This window comes from Mastigoproctus giganteus, unplaced genomic scaffold (assembly GCF_048544385.1).
Source record: "Mastigoproctus giganteus isolate SK-2022 unplaced genomic scaffold, ASM4854438v1 scaffold_16, whole genome shotgun sequence".
NCBI classification, from domain to species: Eukaryota; Metazoa; Arthropoda; class Arachnida; order Uropygi; family Thelyphonidae; genus Mastigoproctus; species Mastigoproctus giganteus.
In genome coordinates, this window is record NW_028328293.1 from 700,291 (window position 1) to 712,601 (window position 12,311).

The 12,311-nt window shown below is 34.9% G+C and overlaps 1 protein-coding gene across 1 annotated transcript in view; it reads left to right on the top strand.

Moving 5' to 3' along the window:
* Spx (Spliceosomal protein on the X) overlaps nt 1–11,136 on the top strand; it is a 232,782-nt gene extending 221,646 nt beyond the window's left edge. Inside the window, exon 10 of the mRNA XM_090389423.1 lies at nt 10,945–11,136. Coding sequence (XP_090245549.1) covers nt 10,945–11,114 — 170 coding nt within the window. The 3' untranslated portion in view covers nt 11,115–11,136. The remainder of the gene's footprint in view (nt 1–10,944) is intronic.
* Nucleotides 11,137–12,311: the final 1,175 nt, after the last annotated feature.

The following is a 12,311-nucleotide window of genomic DNA, read 5'->3' on the forward strand; positions in this document are numbered from 1 at the left end:
ATGTGAATTGAAATATCATTGGTTTGGCTGAAACAAGAAAAAGAAATGAATCAATTATAAGTTTATCAAGTAGAAATCTGCTGTACACCAATGAAAACAGTGAAACAGGTCCATAAAGATATAAAAAACAACATTTTGGACTTCAAAAGTACATCACCAAGCGTGTCAAGACTACTGCTCAGGATTTTTATGAGGAACAAGCCAAAGGTTATAATGATTTATGCACCAACATCGAGCCATGATGATGATGAAGAGGTTAAAGAAATGTACACTGAAATTGAGAGTCTTCTAGATGAGCAGAAAACCCGCTACACTATCATTATGGGGGACTTCATTGCAAGGTTGGAAAGAGACAAAAGAGTGCAGAAATTGGAACTATAGGAAATTTTGGAGGTGAAAGAGGTGAAAGACTTATGAAATTTGCAGAATCTCGAGGAATGTCAGTAGTGAACACTTTTTCAAGTAAAGGGTGAACAGAAAGTAGACATGGGAGGACCCAAATGGATTAACATCTAATGAAATCGACTTAATCGTCGCTTCCTATTACTAGGAAGATATATCGTTAATGATGTTACTATCCTGTACGAGGTAAATGTTGGAAGTTATCACAGAATGGTAAGATGCACACTTGATATAGAGGTGCCTCCTTAGCCAGGTTGGCAGGAGCAGCAGTGCATAGCACATGCTTCTTGGTTAGACCGGGGTTCGAGCCCATGACCACCAAATACAGAGGATGCAGAAAGGTCAGGGAATGATCACCGCATATCCCCAGAGTAATATGGCCTTAGTTGCTAATGCTCCTAAAAACCAAATAACAAACAAACAAACAACTTGATATTGATGTAAGAAAAGAAAGGAAAAAACTGACTCGAGTAAAATAATATAAAGGTCTTTGAGATAACAGAAGAGGAGAAAAAGCAGTATGTACTGGAACTTAAGAACAAGTTTGAATTTCTGCAGACTGTTCAGGACCAAGATATTGACCAGGAATACTACAACTTTCTAAAAGTGATAAAGCCCAAGAAAACTATAGGTAAAAAAGGAATCCAGAGAAGAAAAAATTAGTCAAGAAACACTTGTCATGATGAACCGAAGATGACAAATGAAGAGTAAGATAAGCACTGACGAGGATAAAATTGAGTATACTGAGTTAACTTAAGCCATTAGAAAGTTAACTTAAGCAAAGCCATTAGAAAGAGAGACAGCTAGGAATAAGAAGGTTTAACACAAGAAAAGTAGAACAAGAATTAAGGTAAAACAAAGGACTTAAATCAGCAACCATGAGCAGCAATACAGAAAGACAAATGATACTGAAACTGAAGAATCATGATGGTGTACTTATAAATAGCAGAGAAGGTATAATTCAAATAGCAGAAGACTACTATAGAGAATTGTACAAGGAGAAAGGGAATGATGCCAGTAGTGGGGAAGATGGATCACAAATTAGTAACACATATGACATACTCAAATATCCTACCTGATGAGGTAGAACATGCATTGAAGAAAATGAAGAATCAGAAAGCCCTTGGGGAAATTGAAGTTACTGTACAGTTGTTAAAATTGGGAGGAAGAGACATGACACAGAAACTGGCAAGAATCTTCACAAAATTCATTAGAAATGGTGTTGATGCCTAAGGAGTGGAATAATGCAACCATAGTTTTGCTGCATAAGAAAGGAGATAAATTGGAAATTATAGACCAGTCAGCTTGTTATCCCATATCTACAAGCTGTTCACAAGGGTCATTACTAACAGATTAGAAAGAATACTTGATGAGAATCAGCCGAAAGAGCAAGCTGGCTTTAGGATGGGATTCTCAACTATGGATCACCTTCACATAATATTACAGCTAATAGAGAAAGCAAATGAATAAAAAACACTGTTATGGCTGGAATTTGTGGATTATGAAAAGGCATTTGACTCCGTACAGCATAAGGCAATGTTTCGGGCATAGGAAAGACAAGGCATAGATCCCCCATATATTATTATTTTGAAGAAAATATATGAAAACGCCACCTCCTTTCTTAAACTAGACAAAGACAGTAGCAAATTTAAAATCGAGAAAGGAGTTCGACAAGGAGACACAATATCTCCGAAGTTGTTTACTGCTGCCCTTGAGGGAGCTTTCAGAAGATTGACTCCTTTCTGCAACCCGTCTAATGTGAATGGAGAGTACCTAAACTATTTACTATTTGCAGGTGACATTGTGATCATAAGCCATGATCCCGAAGAATTGGAGGAAAACCATCAGTTACACAGAGTTATTAAGAATTTTCGACTAAAGATGAATATGGCTAAAACAAAAGTAATGATGAAAAATTATATCCCTTTCTGTATGCCACAGAAAGGGATATAATCATTGAAGGAGTAGAAATTGAAAAGGTGGATTCATATACTTACCTTGGACAAGTCATTAGGTGTAACAATGATAAATGGCTAGAAATCAAGAGAAGAATAAATTTCGGACGGATAGCATTCAGGAAATATATTCACATACTTAGGAGCAATATCCCAATTTGTCTGAAGCATAAAATAATGAACCAACGTATACTCCCTACCCTGACTTGTGGAAGTGAAACTTGGGCACTTGCCAAATGAATGGAAGAGAAGCTGAAAACTACACAGTGAAGAATGGAATTAATTCTATTAGGAATCAGACTGTTGGATAAGAAGAGAAAACACAAGGATTAGGCAGCAAACACAAGTAAAGGACATTCTTATGAAAACTAGAGAACTGAAATGGACTTGGGCAGGACACACACAGCTCGAAAACATGTGACAGATGAACTAAGAAAATAACAGAACATACCCAAGGGGAGCTAGAAGAAAACTTGGAAGACAATGATGGAAATGGACAGATGAAATTCACAAGTTCATGGGTAAATGGATGGCCATTGCAAAAAACAGAAGGAATCGGATAGTTGCTATAGAGGCCTTCATCCTGCATGGATTGAAAATGGCTGATGATGGTGATTATTCCAGTGGAATTTTTTTTTTTTTCTTCTTGTTTATTCATTTTCTTGAAATTAATATTCAGTTGAAGGACACATAGTAATGTTTTATTCAACTTTATTTTAATTAACTTTATTTCAGAAAACAACGGTCAACTGTTTTTGATATTGTTTTCTGGGACACAAAATGATTGTTGCTAATTGATTACCTTCCATATAAAACCAAAATAACAGGGGAATGTTATGCAAACTTATTCAAAAGTTAAAAGCTGCAATGCAGGTAAAAGATGAGGAAAGTTGGGTCATCAGTATTTACTTCTTCATAACAGTGCGCCATGTTCAGATTTTGCTTCTCCGAGGGAGAATAATTCCTCCCAAGTGACTTATTTTTTCAGACACCTCAAATTTCATCTTTGTGGAATTCATTTTATAGATGATGAAGAGCTTTTTTTTTTTTTTTTTTTTTTTTAAATTAAACTCTTTTATAGATTAAATGTAAGTGTAGTGAACTTCAGGGTGAAGGCACTTGGATGGGAGAACAGAATGTCTTTCATACTCCATTCTCGAAACATTTTGGCCACCATCCCTCATATAATCTCTACACTTATAGCAATAAGATATGAAATCATCTCTACTTCCAATTTATTTTTAATAAAATCAGAAGTTGTGTTGTTATTATTATTATTATTATTATTATTATTATATTAGACCTGATCTGATATGCAGATCAATTACTTTCTCCGTTTGCAGTGGGGATTGTACTATGTGTAATGACTTCATTGTCTTTTCTGTTTGTTAACAAATTTGTATGCAAAAACTGTTGCAAATGATGAATTACAACTTGTCAAGAAATTCACTTTTCTTAACAAGTTCTTTTATTGTAAACAAATTCTCTTGATAAAATAAAATTGTATTGCATTATTATTATTAGCCATATGGTGCAAGGAATCCTGAGGCTTATACTGCACCAGCCAAAAAAAAAAAAAAAATTCCGGATACCCTGAGAAAGAAGTAGAAAGGAATCACCAAGAAAGAGAAGAATGGTGATGTCCAACTCATGACCCTGGGTGTGCCAAGCCGTTACTCACCAGATTTGAGCCCCTGGGGGTTTTTGTTAATGCCCTTTGCACAGTTTTTTCAGAAACAAATTACTCCTCATGAATGGCAGAATATAGGTTTTGAAAGAACAATTTAAACATATCAATACATAGATGAGTTGCTCACTCTGATTTTAATAACACTGGTCTGCATCAGGTTTAGGGTCTTTTGTATTTTATAGTAAATTTTCCACTCATTCCAGTGGTAATAACTGTGAATGCTGTGTGCCTAGGAAGGTGCTTTTGTGGGCACTGATAAAATCTTATCAGTGCCCCCCCCCTCCCAAAAATAAATAAATAAATAATTGTAGAGAGTTATTTTATTGTTTCATAATGGTTTATGAAAACAACAAAATACATTATGGAATTAAAAGACTACATTATTTTATCTCTTAAATTTATTTTAATTTTTAAAATTTGTAAACTATTAAACTCTGGATGGCAACTCTCCCTCAAAAAATGTGGAGGAAACCTCCCCACTGAGAAAAAAAGCAAAATTTTAATTTAGAAATTGTAAAATATCAATTCTATCAATAATTTTGATATTTGTTATTAAAATATCAGCTTTAACAACAAATCCAAAATTTTCAGTCCAAATATGACACAAAAAAAAAAAAAAAAAAGCGCCTCCGTAGCCAGGTGGGAAGGAGCAGCAGTGCGTAGCACACGCTTCTTGATTAGACCGGGGTTCAAGCCCGTCACCACCAAATACGGAGGATGCGGAAAGGTCAGGGAATGACCACCGCATATCCCGGAGCGATATGGCCTTAGTTGCTAATGCTCCTAAAAACCAAATAACAACAACAAAAAAAAAAAAAAGTCCAAATGACAAATATAGTTATAGTAATAGAATTCACTACATAGTGCAAGGAAGTCTTGGGCTTTTGCTGCACTGACCAAAAAAAAAAAAAAACCAAGTAGATAAGAAAATACAAATTATGTGCTTCGCTCCTCATGAATGTAACTATCCAGTTGACCTTTGAATTTATTCAGACTGTCAGCTTCAACTACCTGCAAAGGCAACTTGTCCAGCAATCAGCGACTCACTGGCTAAAAGAAAATTTCATACAGTCTAGTCTAGCCTCTTCCCCCTGTAATTTGAATTTATAGTTCCTAGTTCTGGAATTCTTCATAACAGTGAAAATTCCACCACACCACTATCATTCATTTTACTAACCCCTTTCAGAGTTTTATAAGCCTCAATCAGGTCACCACTAAGGTGCCTAGTTGCTAAGCAATGTAGCCTGCACAGTCAGTCTTTCCTCATATGTTCGCCCCTTTGCTGATCTCACCATGAGGGTTGTCCATCTTTGGAACCTTTCAACTAGCTCAATGTCTTTTTTCAGATCAGGTCTCCATACTTGAACACAGTATTCCAAGTGCAATCTTACAATTGCCTTATACATTGGGATTATGACCTCACTATCATGTATCGTTTCATAAATTATTGATAGGACAGCTTTCCTGTCCTCTTTACAATGGTCAGAGAATTTCACATCCACAATATCATAGCTCCTGGGTCCCTTTCTTCCTCTACTGTTTTTAATTCAACTCCATCAAGTATATAAGTTATTTTGGGGGATTGCTATTCCCCAAGTGTAAGACCTTGCAGTTTGCTGCATTAAAACATAGCTACCACTGTTCTAACCATCTTTGAAGCCTGGTTGGGTCATCCTGAAGGAGTGCTGTTTGGCACTGATTCTTGATGACTCTCCCAATCTTTATATTGTCTGCAAATTTTGATATCATGCCCCATATCCCTTCGTTGACATTGTTTATGAAAATTAGAAACAATAGTGGTCCAAGAACCAATCCTTGAGAGACCCCACTTCTGACATTATACTAATCTGAAAAATATCCATTAATTACAACCCTCTGCCTTCTGCCCTACAGCCACTCTCTGCAGTCCATATTAGAATCTTGCCAGTAATCCCAACATGTTCCAGCTTATACAGTAACCTTTTGTGAGGGATTGGATTCATATGCCTTGCTAAAAGCCAGATAAACTATGTTGAAATTGTTCTCTACATCTAGTCCATGAGTAACTTACTTACTAGTTTAGAATAACTTACTAGTCTTAGATAACACTACTGTTATCTAAGACTTTCCCACACTCTGTACAAAAGGGTCTGATGTAATTCATTTTCTACTTCTTTGTATTCTTATACATGAAAGCCTTTGTGTCCATTCTTTGCTCTCTTCACTCGTGTTTTCTGCCTTTTTGCATATAAGCATAAAACAGCACTAGGAATGATGCGCTGCAATGCAAATCTCAGTCCATTATGCATACAAGCAGTCATTCTTCAGCAGTCAATCGAGCCGTAAACATTAACTACTTGGTTGGCACACTGAGATTCAGTTCCTTACAGTAATGCTTGGCTTTTGTTTATAGACTTGATACGCAGTTTTATTTGTTATTTACTTGTGTTGACGTTTGTACCTAAAAATTTTGTTTATTTGTTGTTTTCTACATAAAAAATGTTGATCTACATTGTTTATATATGTTGGCACCTCCAGAGGAATCTCTCCTGAGTCCAATGATGCCCTCATAATTAACTTCAAGGTTCAATGCACTCTCTTGCTGCCTCCCTTAAAATTACAGGGTATATTCCATCAACTCAGGAGCCTTACTTGCCTAAAAAGTTTTTATAATAAATAATCTTCTGAAATTTCAGTATTATTAATTTCGTGCTTTCCAGCCTCACTTCTCACGGCCTCTCCTCATCATAAAGAGTCTTTTGTCAGAAAGACAAAAGACTCTTCATTATGATCCAAACTATTATTCAGTTCATCAGAAACATTATAGCTGTGTTATCTAAGACTTTCCCACACCTGAACACAAAGCCCCAATTCATTTTCTGATTCATTTCTCCTTTGTATTCTTATACAGGTGACCCCCGCTTAACGCTGATAATTCGTTTCGGAAAAACAGAGCGCTAAGTGAATCCGTGCAAAGCAAGCGCCGCATTCCCATAAGGTAACTTATGGGAATGCGGCGGTAAATTAATGATTTACCCATAAGGTAAATTAATGATTTACCTTATGGGAAATTCCCATAAGGTAAATCAATAATAAACAGTAGTGAAAAGATGCACAAATGTCGGTCAAAATATTTAATATTCAAATATTTGTACATATAAAATATTCTGCATTACATACTTATATAATTATGTGGTAACTACTTACTTATCAAAATTAAACTTAAAATTCCAATTAAAATCATGAAAAATGTGTCGATTTTGGGTTGAACTTTGGCCCTCTTCCAAATAAACTAAAAGGGTATTGATTTTAAATCCCTCGCAGCGTTACCACCTAACAATAAAGTAGTAGTAGTAGCATGTGATGCAAGAAAGCAAGTGTATGAGCTTATGCAGCATCAGCCAAAAAAAAAAAAAAAAAAAAAAAATCATACCATTCCCTCCAAATGCCTGTCCAGTTCCTCCTTAAATTTATTCACCCTATCAACTTCCACGACAGATGGAAGTTTGTTCCAGCAATTAACCACCCGCTGGCTAAAGGCAAATTTCCGCACATCTATTCTACATCTGTCTTTTCTTAATTTGAATTTATGTCCCCTTAGGTTCGTAATCTGAACAAGTGGAAGGATCCTATCAGAATTCAGTGTGCTCAATAATACATAATACCCCTCTGCAATAATTTTAAAATAATTTTAAGTTCTTATTTGAAAGTTTCAGCTCTTTTTTTTTTTTTAGGTGAGTTGACTCCATATCATCATACTGGCTAATCTCTTTCTCTCTTTTTTTTTTTTTTTTTTTTTTTTTATTAATATTTAACTTAACTGAATTCTGCATTGGATATTATCTTCAGTAAAATTAGTTAAAGTCTTTCCATTTCAATCCTAATAGCCGGCCTAGCCCTAGCTTGCAGTGGAACAGCTATCTTTCCCATTGCTAAAATTAATTCTTTATTTTTTTATAATTGTTCTTACAGTTAAACTTGCAAGTCCTAAATTATGGCACACATCTGCTTGTCGTTGACCGGAATCAACTCGCTTCAAAACGTTTAATTTAATTTTCAAATTCAGATGTTGTTGCTTTTTCATTTTTATTGGCCATCATTAACTCTTCGAAATTTAACTGTGTTGGTTGCATTAATTATGATACAATGTTCGAGTAAACTGTCCGTTACGCACAATGTCTAACACTGTACTGAGTGATGACTAGACTTCGGATAAATGCCTATAACGCAAATATTAAAAGTAATATACAATAAACCCCCACTATGGGGGTTATGTTCCTGAGAAATGCCGCGAATACCGAAAACGCAAATACTGAGTTATGGCTCCCATAGTAATAAAGGGGTTCCGTTCCAAAGTATGAAATATATAAGAAAAACTAATCTAAAATTTAATAAAAATTTTATAAAACTAATTTTATTTTATTTATAATAAAAATTTAATAAAACTAATAAAAACTATTTTGTCTATGTATGTATTATAATTTTATTTTATTTATAATAAAAATTTAATAAAACTAATAAAAACTATTTTGTCTATGTATGTATTATATGTACCTTCATAATATGACTATATACATTGACAGTACATAGTGAAATGCAAGCATAAGGCATCAAAATGAAAATAAGAAACAATTTAATATTAAATGTAATATTTATTAGAAATTTCAAACAAATCTTTCAAACCAGCGTCTTTGCTAACCAAAAAACTAATCCCGCTGGTGTATCACCAGTTTCGCTAAAGTGTTGATAAAGGAGTTTGCCTTTTCACGAATGATGAGTGAACTTAACGGAATTATATTTTGAGTTCGGTCTTCTATCCACAGATTTAAAGCTTTTTCCATTTTTTCTAATTTAACATCATGAGTTACAGAGCAAATTTTTGAAGCAATTAGCCCGTTTTCACGGACACTACGGCAAATTTTTTCTTCCGATTTCTTGATTGATCGTACAGTTGACACATTGATTTTATAATATTTTGCCACTGAGCAGACACTTTCACCATTAGAAATTTTATTCGCTAATGTCACCTTCTTTGATCTTTTCACATTTCCCTTGTTATTCGTAGCCATATTTTTGTACGGGTTAGAAAGAACATGTCCACAATAAAGTCACTTTCTTCTATTAACACACTCGAAAAAGTCTGTTTTACACTGCAAAACGGTAGATTTATGACTTTTGTAAGCATATCAATTTATAAATTTATTCAATTTTTAAGCATATAAATTAAAAGCAAACGAAGAAACCTTCCATGACAAGCACATAACACATACTGAACAAGGATTAGCGAGAAACATCCACGCTTGCGATTTTGCCCCCCCCTCTCCCCCCACCCACTGAGCGCTGTTTTGACCGGGAAAGATAATTTTAGCCATGCCCATGTTTTTTTTATGGCGGAAAATGTTCACGGCGCTTTAAAATTCACATTTTTTTAGGTTTCGTTTTATATTAAATCAGCGACTGCGAATACGCGAAACCGCAAATACAGATACCGCGAATAGCGGGAGTTTACTGTACTTGATTTTTTTTTTTTTTTTTTTTTTTTTTTTTTTTGTTAATGTTGATCTCGGAACTAAGTAACAAGTCACTGTACTGCAATTAAATTAGCGTGCGAGAAAATTTCACTGAGCATGGGAAAATTTCTCAAGTCGGCGTGGGAAACGTTTTAATGCTGTTTTGCTATTCACTTTCAAGCCATCGACTCCATCGAATGAAACGATTTCCTTAAATATACTAAAAATGCAATCTGTAAAAGAGCGTTATTGTGGTCTGTGACAGCGTTATAGTGAGATATAGGTTATAATATAAGAACAGCGTAAAGCGAACCGCGTTATAAGGGTATGCTGTACATGAAAAACTCTTTGTCTCCATTCTTTGCTCTCTAAGCCAGTGCTTTCTCATACTGGGCTTTGGCTGTCCTAAACTTTACTTTGATATCACACATCAACTTGTGGATGTTGTAGGCTTCAGTACTTTTTATCACTTTGTAACTTTCCCATGCTGTCTTTTTATGCCATGTTAGACTGGCCAGCTCTATATTCATCCATCTCTGCATCCCCTCATCCTGTATTTTCTTAATGGTATATGTGCATTCATGGCTTCTCTTGCTTTAAAAGTATTCCATAATATATTTGCTCTCCTGCAATTCACCCAATTCATTTTATAGACAATGACCAATTTTAATAAAAATTATTTTCATTGCATTGCAGATCAGCTGATAATTCACTGTCTAGTGAAAATACTCAGTTATGGAAGAAAAAAAGTGCATTCTGAAGTGGTAATGGAAGTATGAAAATGTTTGAGAGGTTTAATGTCAGTAGGAGCGTCAGTATGGGACAAAGGCACCAATTACAATCCTTATCTCACTCTAAAGAATGATGTTAGTCTGTCAGTAATCAGTGTAGTCTCCTGTGGAATAATCAGACTAATTTCCGTGCCTACTATTTCAAATTTCCTGAATGATGATAGGTTTGTGGTGGGGGAGATATTTTAATAATCCTCTCCTCTAAGGTCTTCAGTCCTCACTCCCTTTTTTGCATTAATTTCCCAAAAAGATAAAGTGCGCTCATAAACCCGAAAATGTACAGGATTTTTGAGTATAGCAGAACAGGGGGCAGGCAAAATTACAGTTGATATGTGCAACATATATTTTTTGGCTGTTACGAAATGCCATTTGTATGATGTGCTGGACATTTTGAAATCTGAACTTCTGTAATGCATCTCATTTCTTTGCATCTAATCATCTAATATTTGAAAACCTTTTTGGTTTGTTTACTCAGTAAGCACTTACCGAGGTACAGCATATCAAAATGTTTATACATAATTTTGACTCATCATTTGCGGTATAGTTTGACTCAGTCCACAAGATGATATTTCTCATTTTTATGAAAAAATCTTAATCTTAATTTTATTTTATTTTAGGTCCTCCCCTAGGAAGACCTCCATTTCCAGGTCGTGGACCACCTCCTCCACCTAGAGGTATGAGACCAGCACCTCCTGGTCCCCCTCCGCCACCACCACCACCTCGAAATATGAGGCCTCCTTTGCCTCCACCTCCACCGCAACCCTTACCACCAACATCAGCATCATGAAATATTTCATTATGTCATTTTATTTAATAATAATGCGTGCATTATGTACAGTAAAAAATTGTTTGTAGCAATAAACTTTTGTTTTTCCTAAATATTTTTGTGTGCTATATATTTTTTACTGTTATAATCTTGACTAATTATCTTCTAAAGTGGTCTAACATTAAGCTTTATTTTTCTCTCTCCAGCTTTTGAAATGAAAAGAAATTAAAAAACTTAGCTTGCTTATGCAGGCAATTTGCTTACATATAATTTAATTGTTCCTCAGCTCTGTTGGCAAACTGTTTTTCCACTGGCCATTTTTAAATGTGTTGCATGTCAATTAATAGCTGTGACATGTGATTTTATTTATTGAAGTTACTCCCACAAATGCTTGGGAAATATCCTAACTGCAGCTGACATCATAAATAAAAAAAACTACTTATTTCAACTGGTTTTTCATTTCATACCTGGCATAAACTAAACAATGTATATGCTAAACTATCCACATGTACTCCCCACATTGATCCTTATATACAGGGTGTTTCTCTCTCTTTAAAATTTATAGTACTTATTACTGTGCATGGATTGAAGGCTGAAAAGAAAGAAGCATGTTAACATTTTACTTGAATTTCTGCATATTGTAGTTTGCAGGAAGGAAGGAAGGTTATTGCTAAAAACAGAAGCAGAAAGGATAAGTGATGATGAAAAAGTTGGTTATGTGAGTTTGGAGTTGGACAGTGAATGGATTCTCTACATACAAATGTTTTTTGGATGCAGAGAAAGCAATATTTGTGATGTGTTTATGCCAAAAGAGAATAAAAGGTAGGATAATTCCTAGTAAAGATATATCATTTCATCTAGAAATCCCACTGTCATTGAATATGAACAAAGGAGAAGTAGACTTTTTTGTGAGAAATAAGGTTGAGTTTTAGAGGAGTTAAAGTTAATTTTTCTATGCCCCAGTGAAGGATTACCTGGAGATAGACATTTAAGGACTGGTGGAGGATATTTGAATAGTTGAAGCTGTTTGTGCAGGACAAGGTTTCTCAAATTAATGTGCTATCATATCAGATGGGAGCTTTTTTAGAACCTGTATGCCAAACATGATTGAAAAACTTTGAGTTTTCAAGTGCAATTGGTTGAGTTCAAACTTTTCTATTGAATTTTTCCAAAAGATGAGCAACATTGGTGGGATCCATATTGGCAATTATTGATCAG